We start from the raw sequence: 21211 nt of genomic DNA on the forward strand, positions 1-21211 counted from the left end.
CAGGCCAGGCAGAGCTACACAATGAGACTCTGTTTCTAAAAGAAAAGAAAGAAGCAAAGACTAGCCACAATTTATAATGTCATTTTTGACAGGGGGGAAAAATGTGTTCTGCGTGACTTTCATGATTCCAACCAGTGCAAATATAAAAGAACACCCTCCAAGGTTGGTCCACCTGCCGCTGCTTACACAAGCGTCTAGATTACAGGAAGATGGATAAGGAGCTATGCTGAATTTAATTCCAGATGGCACCTCTCTGCTGTTACCAAGCTCCGGAGTCCTGATGCAGCCCAGCGCCAAGTACTCACCAATGGTTTCAAATCTCCCATATCGTGATTTCATTAAGGCAAACGGCTGAGAGCTGACTGCATCATGATAAAGCACTTTTACATTGTAAGAGAATAAATGGATATTCATAGCATTTGCAGTTAAGTGAAAAGGAATTCTAAAAAGAACCCATTTACAAAGAATCTAGTACAGTGCTGGGGGAGGAGGACTACCAAGATTGAGACATCAAGCCTGTGTCTTTATAGCTTCCACCATTCACTCATAATTTGTATTCTTTCAGTCAAGCAATTTAAAATATTTTCAAAATTTATTAATAAATTAACTGTGACTAGAATAGAGACCTTTTTATAAATAGCTTTGTGTGTGTGTGTGTGTGTGTGTGTGTGTGTAGGTCAGAACACAACTTTCTGAGGTTGGTTCTCTCCTTCCACCATGGGGTCCAGGGATAAATCTTGAGTCATCACTTAGTAGCAAGCGGCTGTGCACTGAGCTGTGTTACCAGTCCTAGAACAGAAACCCTTACCCTCACTAGCTCCCTTTAATCTAGTGGCCCAATCAGCCACCCCATCCAAGCAAGAGCCATGGTTGAGTCCATCTGATACTAGATTGGCCTCTCCTCCCGCCTCTTCCTCACTCTAATTCCTAAGAGGCTACAGCCACCTAATTGGTGGGTACCACAGTGGCTTCCTAATGGTTCCCTCCATTCATCGGCCACACGGAAACCAAAATCATATGTCAAATATGCATACCCAAGCACACCATACCCTACGAAGAACCATTTTCTTTTGTTCCATAGCGCTCAGGACCAAGGCCAAACTCTAGGATGAAGCCCAAACTTGTGCTGTGACCAGTCCAGCTATGTTTCTTTAGCCAGCCGTTCTCACTTCCTGCAGGCCCAGCTCCAAAGTCAGTAAACACGAGTCATTCCTCAGTTGGAATGTTGCTTTCCAAAAGAATTTCCACTCCCTTCAGGTCTCAGCAGGAACAGAAGGCCTCCTAGCTGCTGAGGAAGGAGCCAGGCTCCTTCTACAGGATTCCAGGGCACGCCCACCATGCCCTGCCCATCTCAACCCTGATTCTGTCAATTGATTAGTTGTCCTACTAGACAGAGGCACTTGAGGGCAAAGGCTTCTTCAGTATTCTTCCTGCATTTTTTTTTTTCCTCTAGTGGAAGTAAGACTTATCCACGCTGTCCCCAGGCGGGCCTTAAACTCCTAGGCTCCCTCCTGCCCCCACCCCGACCCTTCCCCACCTCCCACACCACTTTAGCTAGGACCATCAGAGCAGCTGTTTCACTGCTACCAATAACTAGTTCTTTGCCTGGGACATCATGAGTATCTAAGAAACACTCGTGGCCTCTATGCTTCTGAGCCCCTGTTCTTTAATGAACACACACACACAACATACCACATGTGACTGGAGAAGCCAGTCACAGCTTCCAGCTCACTAAGCAGCCACCATATATTGTCTCAAAGCACTCCGGTGTGTTCCTGTCATAATTATTGATAAAATTCAGAAATGTTTGATATCATTTATATATAGAGATCATAATAGGGGCTGGTAGCATATGGTAGTCACCATCCCCAGTCCTGTGTCAAACAGTAGCTCATCATGAAAAGAAAATTAAATTTAACCAGTCTCTCAAAAAATCACATTACTTAAATTCTAGTAACACAATTAAAACACACAGAGAAGAGAGAAGCCACCCTTAAATGTCTTTTCCACAAAGCTGGAATAGGAAGCCCGACATGCTACAATATCCAAATCTCCAAGCACCTGCCACCATGTGCATGCTTCCACATATCCCAGCGCAGCTGGATCAAGTTTAAGAAATCTCCTTAATGAGAATCACTGGATGGACATAGGCAAAAATATCACTTGCAAAGATAAGCAGAAGCAGAAGCTCAAGAGTCAGCAAGATTGCATTCTATGCATCCAGCGCTTCATACTTTTCACGCTGCATTCTATGCATCCAGTACTGCACACTTTTCACGCTGCATTCTTCTGTGCATACAGCGCTTCACACTTTTCACGTTGCATTCTATGCATCCAGCGCGTCACACTTTTGAAGCAGTTCTCTATTCATTTGCCTGTTCTGCACTCCCCCAGAGAAAGCTGTGTCACCTCTTTGTCCCCACCACTTGGTAGTGGGGAAAGGTGAAGCCACAGAAACTAAGTTCATGGTTCAAGGTCACAGACCTAGTGAATACAGAACCAGAAGTCAAAACTGGTATCCTGATTCCCAGGAGTCTGTATTGTTTCTATGCAACTGCTGTTTGGATCCGACTGTTCCACTACTCAGGGGAGGAAAGAATAAGTAAGTTACAGGGACAGGGACAGATGGTAGTCACAGCTACATTAACCTACATTAACTGGAAACCTTTTACTCTCCTTCTCCCTCTCCCTCTCTCTCTCTTCTTCCCCTCCTTTCCAGCCTACAGAAGTCAAAAGTGGATCTTCCAGGACACAGGGAAGAAGCCATGATCAGCAGGGAAGAGGACACGCCCCCTCCCATTTCCTCTGATCATCAAGGCTGCATTCCTCTACAAAATCACCTGCATCACTTTCCCAAGGAGCTGCAAGTGAGCCAGAGGCCAGACAGGCTGCAGTTGCTCCTCTACACATCTCCAGGGCAGGGAAGGTGACGCTCTTTGGTCCATGCTCCTTACTCAGGGCCAAGGCTCTGTCTGCATTTTCCCCTCTCTCACCAAAGTGCCCAAAGGGAGGCCAGACTCCTCTAAGTTTGTCAGGAAAACCAACAGAACCCCCACTTCCCTGCACTTACACTAGTGAAAAAGGCTGTCTGAAAGGCAAATACAAGTAGCACGCTCGTTTCAAGTGGGGATCTTCAAAAACCACGATCCCACTAGCTTATGATGCTCATTTATATTTTTTAATTGAGAAAAACGTAAATGTTTATCCTTGTAAGGGTATTAAAGCATACACATCAGTGAAGTTGAATAAATTCATCATACATCAGTCACCACTGAGGTCAATTTCCAGAAGTTTAACACCTCATATTGAAATTCTACACTGTACCCACCAAGCAGTTCCAATCCCACCTCCTCTGGCCAGAAGACCTTATGTCTATGATTGTGGCTAAGATAGTTATCTCTTATTAGTGAAATCATCCAGTTATTTTTGTGTTTGGTATATTTCACCTAACACAATATAACACACAAAATTTCCTTTATTGTTAAGCCTGAATAACAGTCTATTATGGTATGTATATATGCATAAAAATATGTATATCGTATTTTATTTTCATTTTTAAAATATATTTCAAACTTAAATAATGATGAAATAGGACCCAGCCATGATAAGCTCAATAAAGGCCTAAGTCTCAGTAGTTTACCCTAAGGAAATACCTGGTTCCAAGAAAGACCACAAACTCAGACAATCCAGGAATAGGTCTTCCAAAGGAAATTCCTAACGTTCCAACCATTGTAGACAGGGTCACCTGCCGCACACACCCATTGCTTTTCACCAGGACACCCCTAGACAAATGTCAGCCAATCAGGGGTCCTAAACCTTAGAAATCCCTCACCCTAACCTCTGCTGTTATAAAAACTCAACCCCAACTGAGCTTGGGGCTCTCCGATTATGCCAATACACTGGACACACGGAGAGTCGAGTTTGAACTTGAATAAAATAAAGGCTCTCTGCTTTTACATACAGGACTCGGTCTCCTAGCTGGTTTTTGGAGGACTCTGTGATCTGGGCATAATAAATACTTTCATAAACAAGTGGCTCAAAATTTAGTTATTCAGGGACTGAATACATAAGCCATTTGCATGAGCAGTTACAAAGACCAATACTGAAATCAGAATAGCGGCTGCGGCCAGTGCAGGTGGTCACAGGGGCACCAGGGAATTTCATGATCCAATAGGATGTTTTTGCAGCCTGATAGGTTTGGATTACGCACAAGCATGTATTTGCTCTTTGCCAAATTGCATGGAATTGTACGCCTAAGAGCTGCAAATTCCATGTATGTGTAAATTTCATGTCACTTTTTAAAAGAGAAAAACATCCCCCCCCACCCCAACCCTCTAGAAGACACAAACTAAGAATTTCTGAGAGACAAAGTATATTCTGCAGCTCAGTTGCTGATGCGCACTGCTCCTAAGTTTCAGCCCAGGCTCCTTTCTCTTTCCTGTGTAAGTGCCACTGTGCCTAGGAAGGTCTGTTAGAGACACCGTGGGCTAACCACCTACACTGTCACCACCTGCCCAGCCTGATGGGTGGTGTGGAGAGCGGCAGTCCTCACCCAGGAGCAGAAACAAGGCACGCCTGGTGCAAGTCAGGCTCAAGGACAGGTATCAGGTGGTGCAAGAACGAGGAAGGACCTAAGGCGGCAGCGAGCGTGGAGTGAGGTCTGAAGTGAAGGGAACAAGGCCTTGGCCCTTACCAGGCTGACTGCTATTACTGTGGCATTGACAGTGGCTGAAACCATGAAATGAGGAATGGTACCTCTTTTTATGAACCATGGCCCATGGCTACGAGACTCTACTCTGTGACAAGTTTGACGACACATTTAGCCCACACCTAGTCATGATGAGTTTCCAGCTAAACTATTTGAGCCACTCCCTAAGTCAGATTTTTTTTTTTTTTTTTTTTTGGTCAATTTGCTAGTAAATTGGCCTCCACCCTACCTGACCTCTGCAGGGGCCAACAGGCAAAGCTTGTTTACACCAAAGAACAAACTTCTTAAAGAGTTCTTGGAAATACAAAACAGCTGCACCTGAGCCCAAAGGTAAGCCAGAAAAGGACAGCCAGGGCCTCACAGGTTTCCCCTGCTCCCTGTTCTATTTTAGAAAAGAAAGCAGGGGACGCGGGAGAACTTGCCACTTACAGATGCACTATCATTTGAGCTGAAGACTCACTAATGCCAGCTCTCCCAGGGAATGACTCCCATGGAGCCCAGAACCTGAAACAACAGGCCAAAAATACTCTTCCTGGGGTCTCTGAAAATAAGCAACGCCTCGCATCCTCAACCCTGTAATCACAAGGCTGTGCTCCACCCTCCATGCTAGTCCCCTCTTGCTTCCAGGGAAAATCTCCTACCACCAGACCTTCCGTTTCTGGTTGCCGTTCCAACTTAGTGTCCCAAGTGTCCCAGTTTTATTTCTCTAGTTACCTTATGGACTTCCAACCCCACTCTGAACATCTCCCACCCCAAACACCTCCTTAGGCCTCCACTCCCACCCCCAGCTCAGCCAGGGTGTGGTTGCAGGGCCAAGGGCTAGGTGTGGATGGAACCTCACTGGCCTGAGCTCTATGATAAGGAGTTGCACCCTTTGTCAACCCGTGGGACAGTGAAATCCGCCCAAGATGTCAGGACCAATGAAAATCTCACCAACCTAATCCCGTGAAAATATCATAAATAAAAATAAAATAAAATAAAACTGAGAGCTGTGTGTAGTGGCGTAGTGTAGTCTGTGATCGCAGCACCGGGGAGGCCAAGGAAGGGAGTATATGGGTTCCAGGACAGCATGGCAGAAATTCCATCTCAAATCAAAAAGTCACCAGGCAGTGGTGGCGCATGCCTTTAATCCCAGCCCTCGGGAGGCAGAGGCAGGTGGATCTCTGTGAGTTCGAGGCCAGCCTGGTCTACAAGAGCTAGTTCCAGGATGGGCTCCAAAGCTACAGAGAAACCCTGTCTCGAAAAACAAACAAGAGTAATGAAAAGCACACAAAGATCTCAAAACAAGTAAAGACCGCTAAGCTCTAAGACCTAAATTACGTAAGATACACAGTTCTTTCTAGGGGCAGAACTGTCAACCTAGCTCTAGGGACCCTGGCACCAGTCCTGATCTAAATACACAGGTTGTTAAGGCAAATCCGTGTCTCAGAATAAATGACCCCTTTGCTCTAACAAATGGTTATTTTTCTTCTCAAGATGGATTTCAAAACCACTTTGGCACAAAAAAGCCACCCCATCCAGTGATAAAGCAGAAACCGCGTTATTTGATTGAGCTAACTCTTAAATGTTGCCACTGTCCTTTTAAATGCATCTGCTCTCACAGTGTCGCTGTGCAGCTAGGTGGTTGTACCAGGAACAGAAGCATCCCAGAGTCACTGGGAGTAGCAAAAGCAAATCAAACCAAACCTAGTTTGCAAGGCTGGGTTTGAAGCCTGCCCCTCTACCCATCTGGTCGCCTGTCTTTACCTCTGGAGACCTGAGCTGCCCACTTTGATGACAAGATGAAAGAAGATGGAAGAAAAGGCAAGGGGATGCCTCATCTTGATGAGAGCTAGATACAAGCATCCTGATGTTGCTTTGTCAGCACCAGATTAATGCGCAGCTGCTGTTACCCAGGCTGCTTGTGCTGCCTGGGCTGGAGTAAACTGTACCGGCCAATCAGACAGCCTCTCCTACCTACTCTGGCTGCTAAGGAGTTTCATATGAATTTTATTTCACTGATTTTATTTGTGTATGTGTGTGTGTCGTGTGCGCGCGTGCATGCCCCCCCCCACATGCATGCATGTGTACAAACCACATTGCGCATGTGGAGGCCAGAGGACAACTTGCAGGAGTTGGCTCCCCGCTTCCACCATAGGTCCAGGGGATCAAACTCACGTTATCAGACTTAATGGCGAGCACCTGTACCTCATGAGGCTCCTCTTGAATTTTCTTAAACAGGACCTAGACAATTTGAAGGTGGGGGCTATATCAAATAAAACAATAATATCTTATCTTGTAAGATCGCTTGGTATATATTCAAGACTGACATCGGCAAAGGAGAGAAAACATGAGGTGTGTCTTTCTGGGTCTGGGCTATCGTCCTCAGAATGACTGCTTCCAGATCCATCCATTTACCTGAGAATTGCATAATTTTGGTTCCCTTAACAGTCGAATAAGACTGCGCTTTGTGAGTGCACCACACTTTCACTATCCACTCGTCAGCTGAAGGACATCTACGCTATTTCTATTTAATGGCGATTTGATTAGCGGAGCAATGAATATGGATGAGCAGTTATCTCTGGAGTATATGGCCAAGGCGGACAGAGCCGGATCATGGAATAGATCTACTTCTATCTTTTTGAGGAACCTCCACGCTGATTTCCATGGTAGCTGTGCCAGTTTACACCCACACCAGCAGTGAATAAGTGTTCTTTTCCCATATCCATGCCAGCGTTGGTGACCATTTGTTTCACAGATCCTAGCCATTCTGATTGGGAAAAGATGAAATCTCAAAGTAGTTCTAACCACATTTCCCTGAGAGCTAGGGATGGTGAAATTTTTTTTGTTTAAGTTTACTGACCCTTTGCATTTTGTTTTGAGAACTCTGTTCAGTTCTATGACCTATTTTAAAATTGGGTTGCTTGCTTTCTTGACTCAGTGTTTTAAGTTATTTGTATATTCTAGATCCTAACCCCCTGCCAGATGTATAACTTGTAAAGATATTTTTCCCATCCTAGAGGCTGCCTCATCACTTGAACCATGGTGTCCTTTGCTGTATGTAATCATTTTAGCTTCCCGAGGTTCCATCTATTAACTGTTGGTCTTACTACCTGTGCTTTGGGGGTCCTTCTCATAATCTTTAGGTATATGTGTAGCATTTAAAATATCCACAAGGTTCAGAAAATAACCAAGGAGTCAATGGGGGATTTCAAGATGGGGAGATAGAGCACAGCAATATAAAGGGCTGAAAGGGACTAAAAGGTATAAGAAAGATTTAATGGGGAGGCAGAGAGAAGGGCAGAGTAGATGATGGAATAGGGGAGGGATAACTAACATTAACCTACCATAGAAGTTTCCTAATATAGACACATATGTGGAGTTTAAATGGCGTTATTCTATACTGGGGCAACAATGCTCCTTTAGACACCACAGAATAATAAATAAAAAGCCTAGCATTGGGAATGGTTGCCTCCTTTGCAGTTGTTGGTCAGGAAGGTTTCACAAACCCCCAAACATCACAGACTATTGCCAGTGCCCTTGTTATCCTCCATAACTTCACAGTAAGACCCTACGGCTTAAGACACCCTACACATGAGTCATTGAGAACTCAAGCTGGTACTCGCCAGGAATCTTTACTCCTACCGACCAGCCTTCACAGTCCTGGAAGGTGCTAGTCACATTACCGGGGGAGAAAACAAGTTACCAATCATATCTAGTTGTGAACCCGAAGAGTTGCATCGATGACCAACCTGACAAGATGTTTCCACTGGTGCACTAGTAGCACGAATGTCACAGGAGTAGCCAGCGACTTTCAGCCTGGGTTTAATTAAGTCCCATTCCGCAAGATGAAACCCATACTTGGCACCATTATCAGGCCAAGAACCAATGCCGAGATAGGTCATAGGCAGCAGGGGAGAACCTATTACTGTGACTCTGTTAAACCTACGTCATATATTAAACTGCTACTTATCTTTTTTTTTTTTTTTGGTTTTTTTTTTTTTTCGAGACAGGGTTTCTCTGTGGTTTTGGAGCCTGTCCTGGAACTAGCTCTTGTAGACCAGGCTGGTCTCAAACTCACAGAGATCCGCCTGCCTCTGCCTCCCGAGTGCTGGGATTAAAGGCCTGCGCCACCACCGCCCAGCCTATTAAACTGACTCTTAATGATTTACTGGTATACCTGTAGATCAGTGTGCATCTTTCAACCCCAATCAGAAAAGCATTCTTTGGCAGTAGATGGTGATGAACACAAAGACCCCAAACTGATCCGGGTGCAGAAGATAAGAGACTATGGAGTGCTCGGCTCTAAACGGGATATCTATACCAGAGCCCTTCTCCCAGGGCTCAGGAAGAGGGGACAGAAAAGAGTGTAGCAGTCTGAGACAATGGATGACAACAAGTAAGCCATGCTTTCTGGATACAGCGCGCTACTGCACATAAGATATCAAAGTAGTTAAAAGACAGTATGTCCAAGACCTATGGACGCTCAGGACACACAAAACTCCAGCATGGAGAAGGGAGGTACTAGCAATTGGTAGCTGCCGGAAGAGACAAAGTTCTGTTTCTTTAAGAATGCAACCCACGGTGGTCTGAACACTCTTCAGTGGAAGGCCACACATCCCAGAGTATGTGAACAGCACAAACTGCACTTGGTGGGTTAAACATTTTTAAAAAAAGGAAGACACAAAGTAGTTTGGGTAGGGATGGAACGATGTATGGAGGAGGCGTGGAGGGAGGGACTGAGCAGAATTAAATATATTGTTTGAAACTCTGAAAGCAGCAAAAAACATAAAGGACAAAAAAGATAAATTATGTCACTGACAATGACTGTAGATCTTTTTAGAAGAGAAGCAAAAATGAACAAAAGAAAACGTGTCACTAGAGGCTACCAGAGTTATTCTTTATTTTACCTGGCAGTATAATGAATTTTGGCTTCCTGGACACCAACCAGACCCAAGGCAGAAAATTTAAAGGCAAACTCAACAAGCTGTTTATTTTAATTGCTTTTTATCACCATGAATAAAGAGGATGGGTAGACATGCTACATACATGTTGGATATCAATTCTCTGGTGAAAAATAATGAAATCAGATAGGTGACCTAATTTTTTTTTTTTTTAACTCAAGTTCTATCACACATCCAAGGATCTCCAAAGCTCATAGAAATAGTGCCCCAAATGGCTCAGGACTGGGCAAAGTCAATTCCTATTGGCTTGTGTGACACTGTGGAATATTTTGAACATCACTATCATGGCCAACCCTGATTGCCTAGCACAAGACAGAGATAGCTACAGGCTGCCAAGAATGTTGCACTATGTTTTGCAAACTATATTTCATAAGGTAGAGAAATACACAATATGGACAGATATCGTTTAATGAGATTAGCTTTAAATTTAAAAAAGATTTTGTTCTTAAAAGGACAAGCTTTACTTGTTATGAAAACTCACTGGTGTGGGCCACTTGTATCCAGATAAAACTGAAGAAAATAACCTTTATTTAATCTCGAGGGTGACTACCAGAGCTACAGGACTCACAAGAACACCTAATACAAATCTTTTTTAAAACATGAAGATACCCGTAGGTCTCTCTGGCATGGTATACTGGGAAATTCGCAGGGTTTATTGTCTCCAGCTTAATAAAACAGTGAAGAAATTACATATCCACCCAGGATCTCTTCCCCTCCCCCCCTGCACCCTGACCACCTCGGTCACCCCACTCTACACCCCCACTACACCATGACCACCTCCACTACCCCAAACCAAACAAGGAAGAGTAGAAAGAAATGAAAACCAAATTATCACTAACATCCAGCTGAGTGTGCTCCCTCTCACAAGTACGCCCATCCCGGAAATGACATCACATTCTACGCCACAAAATCAGTTTTAAGAACTCCTCTGTTACTAGAAAGAGGTGTAGATACGATCTGCATGTATGAGGGACAGGCTTGGAAAGGAGCAAACTGAAAAAGTACCATTTAAGATTCTCATCAAGCCACTTCAGTAAATAAGGAAATAGACCGACCAACCACAGGATTATACCTTTGCGGCTCCCCAAACAACAGCTCTCCCGGGTAACCTAAAGAGAAAGACTTAAGTGCAGATGCACCACTGAGGAGAATGGAAGCATGGGAGAAAAGTGACAGGGAGTCCTATGGAGGTCACACTGTCCTTGACTAAATATGGACTTTAAGAAAAAAACATGACCTCATTTTCTATGTAAAAATGACAAACTGAAATAGGCACAAAAGCCAGGCCTAGAGCCCAGGGCCTTAGACGGAGCACAGTCTGCGCCTGCTAACAGTGAGATGTCCATCGAAACTTTGTGTTGCAAAAGAACAAACAAGAAACCTCACTGTTTAAAAAACAGGGTGACATACAGCAAAGAGACTTAAGGCATGTTCACAAGTCAAGTGAAATTATTACGCCGCTGTTTAAAGTCACACTTAAACACCTGTAGGGCTTCTGTTTGTGTAGCAGGGTGGGGTTTTCTGTTTCCTTACATTTATTTATTTGTTTGCTTGTTTGTTTGGGTGCGGTAGGGGTGGTAGTGTCAAGGATTGAAGTCAGGATCTTTGAGCATCCTATACAAGCAGTCCACTCCTAAGATACATCCCCAGACCCATAAATACTTTAAAACTATTTGTGGAAAATGTTTCTGTGTCCTATGAAACATTATACATGCATATATACGACACTCAGCGAAACATTATACATGCATATATACGACACTCACACTCTCCTCTCTCTCTCAACTAGGTTCAAAAAACTAGTAGGCAAGAGATGTCCAAATCATTACAATTTTCTCTTCACAGTGGAATTAAAAATACCTTCCTCTCAGTCCCTGCTTTTCAGTTCTTACCAAACTTAACAACTAGCATATTTTACTTTTTAAGAATTGAGACAGAGTCTCATGTGGCCCAGGCTTCTTGAGTGCTGGGATTCTAGTCATGTCCTATAGCGCCAGGCCACATATTACTTTTATAATTAGAAAAAGAACCATATTAAAATGTATCCCACTGATCCGAACAGATTGAAGGGGTAGAGCGTCTGTCCTACTAGCATTTGGAATCTTTGCTTGGGATGGACACCGGTTTTACAACACTTTGCCCACAGGTACAGACACTCTGATTATGACATCAGGAAATCCTGCTAGGAGGTCCCTGCGTGGTTCAGTGACCCTGAATGAAAGAAGGGTCTTTTCTAAGTGAGACTTCTGCCCCACATGGATATTATTCACCCTTTCTATCCCTATACCTCTTGGTTTATGGAAAACGTTGTTTTGCAAAGAAAGATATATTTTAGGAGAGAGCATTAACTTTTTCCTGGCCCTTTCATTCTCCCCTCTAACTCAGACGTCCAACTCCAGGCTCTCTATATTAGAAAGGACTTTCTTCAGAAAGGCTAGGCTGGGGCGGAGGACACGGATCGGCAGAGTAGAATGGGTACTGCTCTTCCAGAGGACGGTTCCTCACACCCATGTCGGGTGGCTCACACTGTGAGAAGACCACATGGAATTCTACCAAACTCATGACTCCGTTAGAGGCATCTGGAATATCTGCTTGGCCTAGGAGCACATCCCTCGAGTTTCAGAGTTTAGGAGGCTGAGGCATGAGTCTAGCCTGGGCTGTGTAGCAAACTCCTCTCTTTGGTGGGGGAGGGTATCTTACCTAGTGTCAGAACGAGGACAATCTGATGCTGGGCAGAACAAATTTCATCTTAGGAACAACTGCAACATTCTTTAAAGTCACCCTTAACATTTTAAGCGTGACTGATCACCTATTGAAATAGTTATTTGTTCTATATAACTCGATGTGCCAGCTGATTTTTATGTAACCTTGACACCAGCTATAGTCATCTGAAAGAAGGGAACCTCAACTGAGAAAATACCTCCATCAGATCTAACTGTAGGCCAGACCCTTGGGTATTTTCTTAATTAGTGATTGATGCGGGAGGTGCCAGCCCATTGTGGGGAAGCCACCCTGTGCTGGGGGTCCTGGGTTCTATAAGAGAGCAGCCTGAGCAAGCCACGATGAGCAAGCCAGTGAGCAGCACCCCTCCACGGCCTCTGCATCAGTTCCTGTCTCCAGATTCCTGCCCATTTTGAGTTCTTGCCCAGACATCCTTCAATGATAGACCATGATGTGGACGCCAAATAAACCCTTTCCTCCCCAACTTGCGTCTGGTCATGGTGTTTCATCATAGCAGTAGAAACCCTGACTAAGACATTTGGTGAACCTGGCTTCAAGAAAATCAGGGACTCTGTACCTGATGATCAAATAGACACCCAGGTAGCATGAAAGACAAATGCTGTTTAAAATACATCCTAGGATGAGCAATACAACTCAGTGGGTGAAGCTCCTGCCTCGCAGGTCTGGCAGCAGGAACCCACCCAGAGGTGGGGGGAAAATGTCCTTTGACCTCCACATGTGTGCCATGGTAGACATTCACATGTATATGTACACACACAGAGAGACACACACACACACCCCTACTAATAAATAACACTCTAAAATTAACACACCCTAGCATTTTGCTTCTTTCCTTAGCAATCACCATTGTTCTGTGGTGAAGGCTGATTTCAATCACTTTATTATGAGGTACTGGCTATTTCTCACTCTTTCTCCCCAAAGACTAAGCCAACTTTACCAGAATTAAATATTGTTTCCACCGTATTACCTGAGGGATCATTTCTTCTAACACGAGTGTTTGGGCTTCAGTTTCCCTCTCCTGGGAGCACGCATTCACAATTTACCTCTATCTATTGAGACTTTCAAGTTCAAATTATGGGAGCTGGCCAGGTGGCCCAGCTGGTACAGGTGCTTGCTGCCGGGCCTGACAACCTGAGTTCAATCGCTGGAATCCACATGACGAAGGTGAGAGCCCAGCCTTCCACAAGTTGCTCTCTGACTTTGACAGGGTACTTTGTGAAGCACTTTCTCTGTCTCTCTTGTGCATGTGTCTCTGTGTGTTTCTCACTAAACCAATAAATGAATGAATAAACAGAATTTTAAAGGTTCAAAATATGGCAGCTAAGATTAAATCTGGGCATAGGACGAGATCTGGAAAGCTAGAACTTCTTTCTAAATTTCCAAGAAAGCTGAGGAATTATCACTTTGCGGCCTGGAGTGGAGGAGGTGACCATCAGAACCAATAAGGGCCGAGGTGGGTGTGGACCTGAAATTTAGGTCTACCATTTACTATCTGTGTATTTCTTGGGGATGAGATTTACCACACCTAGACCTCTCCTCCATCCCTCAAATGTAACATGCATCAATATAACATGATAGTTTAAGCACGTGCTTGATAATCAATGAATGAAAGTGATTAATGTTTCGGACTATCAAGCAGCAACCATGGGACTAAAAGGACAAATATATATATATATATATATATATATATATATATATATATAATCAAAAGCAGTTTCTGCAAAAATAAATGTATCTTCATTCTTTGCTATAATGCTTATTTGTGTATATACATATAAATTATTGTTGTTTTGTTTTGTTCAAGACAGGGTTTCTCTGTGTAGCTTTGGAGCCTGTCCTGGAACTCTCTCTGTAGACCAGGCTGGCCTGGAACCCACAGAGATCCACCTATTTCTGCCTCCCAAGTGCTGGGATTAAAGGAGTACACCACTACCACCTGGCTTATGTATATTATTTTTAAAACGGTGATTTTGTTCTACATAAATTTCTTGTTCAGTGGAGAACTCCACACATCTCTATTTCTCAATACTGTCAATTTTTTGTGATAATAAATTGGTTTGTGAGTTTTGTATTTTTGTTTTTTGATTTTTGTTTCTGATAGAGTCATACTTTGCAGCCCTGGCTGATTTGAAACTTTTTTGTAGCCCAGATTGGCCTTGAACTCAGAGATCCACCTGCCTCTGTCTCCGGAGTCCTGGGAGGCCCAGCTGAGAACAGTTTTTATAATTAGGCACTGTGTTGCCTCCCCCACAAGCTATAAAATGACAAAGAAGCCTATACTGTTCATGCAGAGAATCTGGAAGCTAGGAATAGATTTACAGGTCTCCTACTGGGCACCCTACAACACACAAGCTCAGAGACTCTTGTGTGAGTCCTCTATGTGATTGGCGATGTGCGGTGCCCAAACTCTTCAGTGGAGTCTAAATTTCTGCCCTAAAAGTTTGGCCACAGTCTCTGAGGAAATCACTAACTGATGTTTATAATTATAAACAAAACCTACCCATGAAACATTTAAAACAAACAAAACCTACCCATGAAACATTTAAAACGTTTTCCCTGGTCTTGATGACATGTTTTGATAGTCGTGCGTTTCCTACTCCAAGGCATAAGAAGCAGATCCTTGGTTTTCCGTGTGCGTCTGTATCACTTATTCACCTTCGCACGTGAATCACCACTCCCCACAGAGAGGTGGACTAGGTACACCTGCCTACTCAGTAACTGTCTAGAATTCCTCTCTCCTGCCTCCATCCCCAAACACAGGGGATCCCCATCATGAACAAAAGAGCGCTTATCCCTCTGCTTTGAAGCAAGGTCTCGGAGGGGTGGGGAGAAGGAGCCCATTTGCAAAAGTAGGTCTATCTTAGACTTCTAAAAAGATGCAGCTCCCATCCCCAAATGCTCTCCCAGGCTTTAGGATGTAACTTCATCCGCCTGGAAGCCCTGCAAAAAACAGTTCCCACAGGCAAAGTGTGGGGTACCCGTGCCTCCCAGCTGCTGAAGAGTCTGCAGCACCAGATTGGCAATGACGCAACACAGAGATAATATGAAAAAGGAACAAGGATGAGAAGACAACACCAGAAATGTGGTCCTGTTCTTTACTGCTCCGAGAAGGTGGAGGGAAAAAAAAAGAAAGGAAGGAAACAGAAATCTTAAAGTCAGTGGTCCGCTAAGCAAGGCACCTTCAGGACAGCCCTAAACCTTATTCTAGGCTATGAGCGAAGACCTAAAAAATTGGAAGTACGTGGAAAATCAACTTGGAGACATTGTAAGGCAAATTCTCCCACCATCACCAACACCACCAACGGAGTGCAAGTAAAAAGCCAGCACTCATAATGGTACTAGAAACTACATGGAGTTCTGGGCCCGAGGTTTACATAATCACAAATTACATAATACTCCTCCCGAGCAAGAAAACCCCCTTCTATAGGTGATGGTCTCCATCACCCCGTCGCTTGCCATTTTCCAGAGAAAGCTGGAAAAAGTCTCCAATATTTGCGGAGGTAGGGAGCGGGGTGCTGCAAAAAGTCACCCTCGGCAAGCTGCAAAGCCATGTCAAATGTTCCAAGGTAAAGGGGCTTTCGGAGCAGGTGACTCCCCTCCTCCCGCATCCCCCAGCGTCAGGCGTTCAAGGCCGAGGCCGGGCGAGCGGGACGCACCGGGCGCGGCCGGGCTTACCTGCTCCCCGAAGTCGATGGCTATGTTGGTGATGCCGAGGGGCACCAGGAACCGGATCAGGGGCCAGTAGTGCGTGAGCGCCGGGAATTTCACCATAGTCCCCGCCGTGGGCTGACCCCCACACTCATCTGCCGCCGCGAGGGCACTGTGCTGGTAGGCGCGCGGAGCGCGGCGCGGGGACGGAGGCCGCGGCCGGCGGGGCCTGGGGCGGCGGCTGCTGGCGGCGACGGCGCCCTCTCCAAGCGCGGCTGCTCTAGCAGGAGAGCCGCAAGCTCAAGTCCATCCCCGCTGCCCTCCCACACAACAAAGATCTGCCGGGGAGCAAGAGAGAAGGGACAGGGACGACGGCGGCGGCGGCGGCGGCAGCAGGAGCTTCTGCTGACAGCGGCTCCATTATAAGCGCTCTGGGCCCGGAAATAAATAAATAACCGCGCGCACGAGGCGCCTCCGCCGCCGCCGCCGCCGCCGAGCGGAGGAAATCAGGGGCGGGCGGAGGCGCGACACCGCTGGCGACCCGGGAGGGGGCCGGCCCGGCACCGCCTCCCAGCTCCGCTGCGTGCGGCCCGGCCACGGGGGGCGCTGCGCTCGCACAGCACGCTCGTGTCCCTGCCCGCGTGGGACCCCGGCGCTGCCACGGCCGGGAGCGCCGAGTGTGGAGCAGGGCACGGACTCCGGGCTGCACGGGCTGGGCGAGCCGGCACTGACGGCCCCACGCTGTCCCTGGAGGACCCGGGAAGGCGGCGTGAGCGCGCTCTCCAGAGTTGGGAACCGGGCGCAGAGCTCCCGGGATAACCCGACTGGGAAGGCCCCGGTGTCCGGGCGGCCTCAGGACTGGCAGGAAGGTGCAGGGAGCTGTTTCAGATGGGGATGTCGCTGCCTCAGAGGGACAGAAGGAAGGTTTCCCAGAATGAGCATCTCCCTAGGGGTTTCCAGGGACGACGGAGATCTGTGGCCCCTGAGGAAAATGCACCGAGTGGCAAGGACTGCCTGGCTGTCCAGCAGGCTCTCGGGCTAGGGTTCTGGGATGCTACATATTGGCCTCCAGCTTTTGCTAGCAATGTGCAACTATTTATTCATTTAAAGCCAACCGGTAAATTTGCCTTTGAATTAGGCGGGGGGTGGGGGAGAACAAGAAAGAAAGAAAAGAAAATCTATTTGGCTGTATTATAATATGCCCCTAGAGATTCTAAAACTGAACAGCTTGACAAAGCCAACATCAGCCGGAATCCCAACACAGCGCATGAAAAAAAGAGTTCAAGGCAGCGAAAGAAAAAGGATTTGCAGCAGGGCGGAGCTGGCCTCATGCGCATGTGACATGTACAGTCACAAAAAAGCCCAGCTCACAGCAGGGCCTGTGTTTGCTTTGACACTCTGCTCTTGCCTTCTTTAAATTTGTTCATACATACATACATACACATTTTATTATTTTTTGTGCATGGATGTTCTTGCTGCATGTATGCCTGTGCCAATATGGATGTTCTGTGCCTGCAGAGGCCAGAAGAGAGCGTTGGCTCACCTGGATAACAGAAGTTTGTGAGCTGCCGTGTGGGTGGTAGGAACAGAACCAGGGTCCTCCGGAAAAAGCAGCCAGTGCTGTTAACTGCTGAGCCAATTCTTTCTTCAGACCCTGGTCTTGCTCTCTTGAAATTAATTTCTGAACAAGGGGTCTTGGGTTCTGAATTACTTTGTGCTTAGGAATAAAATTATTCCCTCACGTTATCTCTCTGTAAGGCTCATGTTAATACTGCACTTGAAGCTGAAGCAGAGGCAGGAGGATTGCTGTAAGTACAAGGCCAGTCTGGGTGGCATAATGAGTTCCAAGCCTGCAAGAACTATATAGGGAGGTCTTGCCTCAGAAAATTAAATACACAAGGAAGTAAATAAATAATAGCTTGAGACATTAACTTTCTGGTGCAGATTAAATATTTTTATATTGATGCCTTATGTCCTCTTCAGTTCTATACACTCTGAATGAGGCCCGCAAAAGGTAGGAAACCAATTTATCCTCAGCTCCATGTAACCCAAAATTAAAACAAAACTTTGGTAATTGTTCATTGCATTTGATATGTCAAACAGCTACCTTTAAAGAAATTTCCCAGCAAAACAGGAAGGGCTCTCCTCAGGAGCAATGTCTGAATGGCATGTTTCTGTGTAGTCAGTTATTAAGTTAACCGTACAAAAAGGGAACGGGTCATTTAAAGGAATTCACTGAGCAAGACTTCTGTTCTAAAGCAAATATGGTCTGGCGGTTTACCCATTCTGTTAGTCTAGCATTGCAAAAGCTCATTTCAATTAAAGTGATCTAATTGTGCTGACCTTTGTCTGGGATGTAAATTGATGAGGTCCTCGATCAATGCTCCTGAAGGCCAGTTTGCTCTCACTGGTCCCTGGACCAGGGCTGCCACATCTCAGCTGCTGTAGTGAATACACACTCATGGTCTGAAGGGGATGGGGAGAGAATCAGTCAAAGGGCATTGTCCTGGAGTGTTTTTAATGAGTGAGTTAGAGTCATCTTTGATTAAGGCAAAGAACAATTTCTTGGACTTTAAGTGAATATGAATTCCCGTAACGCCAGGAAAGCTTGAAAAGGGAATGAGACATTTAATCTGCTTCTTATGCTAAAGAATCACAATCAGGGCTTGAGAAATGGCCCAATAGTTAAGAATGCTTACTTTCACAGTCCTAAATAGAGAACTCTCAAAATGCTGAAAGACACTTAAGGAAAAGCTCAACATCCTTATCCATTAGAAAATGCAAATCAAAAGAACTCTGAGATACCACCTTACATCTGTCAGAATGGCCAAGATCAAAAACACTGATGACAACTTATGCTGGAGAGGATGTGGAATAAGGGGAACACTCCTGCATTGCTGGTGGGAGTACAAACTTGTACAGTCACTATGAAAATCAGTATGACCATTTCTCAGAAAATTAGGAATCAATCTACCTCAAGAACCAGCAATACCGTTCTTAGACATATAGTCAAAGGATGTTCAATCATACCACAGGAACATTTGCTCAACCATGTTCATAGCAGCATTATTTCTAATAGCCAGAATTTGGAAACAACCTAGATGCCCTTCAACTGAAAAATGGATAAGGAAAATGTGGTACATGTACTCAGCTGTAAAAAAACAATGACATCATGAAATTTGCAGGCAAATGGATGGAACTAGAAAAAAAAACAAAAACCAAAACATACTGAGTGAGGTAACCCAGACCCAGAAAGACAAATATAATTTATACTCAGTCATCAGTGGCTTTTAGACATAAAACAAAGAATAACCAGCCTATAGTTCACAACCTCAGAGAACCTAGACAACAAAAGAAGACCCTAAGAGAGAAATATATGGATCCATCTAGGAAAGAGAAAAAGACAAGATCTCCTGAGTATATTGAGAGCATGGGGAGGGGTGGGGTGGAAAGGGAAATGGGAGGAAGGAAAAGGAGTAGGGAAAATGTTAGCTCAATTAGAATCAATAAAGTGTGTGTGTGTGTGTGTGTGTGTGTGTGTGTGTGTGTATAAAGAATGCTTACTGTTTGGTCCTCAGCAACCAAGTCTGATGGCTTGCCACTGCCTGCAACTTCGGCTCCCTGGATTTCAGCGCCCTCTTCTGGACTATGCAGGCAACTACACTCATGTGCACAACCCTCCATAATTAACAAAGAAAATGAATATTTTTAAAAAATAGAATCATAATCAGATAATAGATTTTAAAGAAAGCCTTGCTCTTCCCATCTTGTAAATATAGCTGTCATGTCAATAATAACCACAAAATGTAAGTGATGGTATGTATCAAACTTTCTCTTTTGGGGCACCAACGGGCTCCCAACTCATGACACAGAGGCTTATTATTAGGTTGTTTTTTATTTTAAGATTTATTTATTAATTAAACATACAGTGTTCTGCTAACATGTATCCATGCAGAAGATATGGCCCAGAAGAGGGGCCAGATCTTATTGCAGATGGCTGTGAACCACCATGTGGTTGCTGGGAACTGAACTCAGGACCTCTGGAAGAACTGCCAATGCTCTTAACCTCTGAACCATCTCCCCAGCCCTATTATTAGTTTTGAGTGCTCAGCGTAACTTAGGTTCATCTCTGCGTAGCTCTTTTAACTTAAATTAACCTGTTTCTCTTTAACCACTTTTTGCTTTAGGGCTTTTTGCTTTTCTTTCCTTCTGTGTATCTTACTTTCACTACTTTTCAAGCTGGCTGCCTGGCAGCTGCCTAGCTTCTTACCCTGGACATATCCCTCTCTTCCTCCCTCATTCTGGCCTCTTACTCCACCCTTTCCTAGATTTCTCCTCCTATTTGTTCTCTCTGCCTACCAGCCCCGCCTATCCTTTCTCTGCCTAGCTATTGGCTGGTCATCTCTTTATTAGACCAACCAGGTGCCTTAGGCAGGCCAGGCAAAACAAATGCAACACATCTTTTACATAATTAAACAAATACAGGACAAACAAGTGTAACACATCCTTACACCATTAAACAAACGCAGCATAAACAAATGTAACACACTTTTACACAGTTAAAGATATATTTCGCAGCATAGACAAATGTAACACATTTTTACCTAGTTCAAATAATATTCCACTAAAATGGTGATAAGTAGGAAGTTTTCTAACTTATGCAGAAACTGAAATATCCCCGCATTATATCAGTTAGATTTAAAAGATAATATCTTCGGAAAGGTACAACTTTACTTTTGATTTATAAAGCCTTAGATTTGATCACCTTTAGTCCACATTTCTTACAAGGTGTACAGACACTACACTGGTCATATAACAACAAAAAAAAAATCCTGAAAGAGACTATGCTCAGTTATGCACAGTGGCTGCATTTGCCTGGCATAAATACGAGCAAGAATTATTTACCTTTTACATGTCTCTGTGTTTAACAAAATAGGCATGTATAAATCTATAAAGAGAGACTGTTTTACAAGATACAAGGTTTGAGTGAGAACATCCCCCGTGCTGCTGATATTCGAGTGCTTGGTTCTGAGTTGTCCATTTGGAGAGGTTGTTAGTGTTGGGAGGTAGAGCTTTGCTGGAGAAGATATATCACTGGGGGTGGGATTTGAGAGTCTGTAGCCTCCATCCACTTCCTTAGTTCTTAGTCTCATGGTTGTCTTTGACAACC

At 44.8% G+C, this 21211-nt stretch overlaps 1 protein-coding gene across 1 annotated transcript in view; it reads right to left on the reverse strand.

Moving 5' to 3' along the window:
- The window catches only part of Ankh (ANKH inorganic pyrophosphate transport regulator), a 130048-nt gene extending 113544 nt beyond the window's left edge, over positions 1-16504 (reverse strand). Inside the window, exon 1 of the mRNA XM_057789619.1 lies at positions 16069-16504. Coding sequence (XP_057645602.1) covers positions 16069-16164 — 96 coding nt within the window. The 5' untranslated portion in view covers positions 16165-16504. The remainder of the gene's footprint in view (positions 1-16068) is intronic.
- Between the last annotated feature and the right edge of the window lie 4707 nt (positions 16505-21211).

The sequence above is a fragment of the Chionomys nivalis genome, chromosome 15 (genome assembly GCF_950005125.1).
Source record: "Chionomys nivalis chromosome 15, mChiNiv1.1, whole genome shotgun sequence".
Taxonomy (NCBI): Eukaryota; Metazoa; Chordata; class Mammalia; order Rodentia; family Cricetidae; genus Chionomys; species Chionomys nivalis.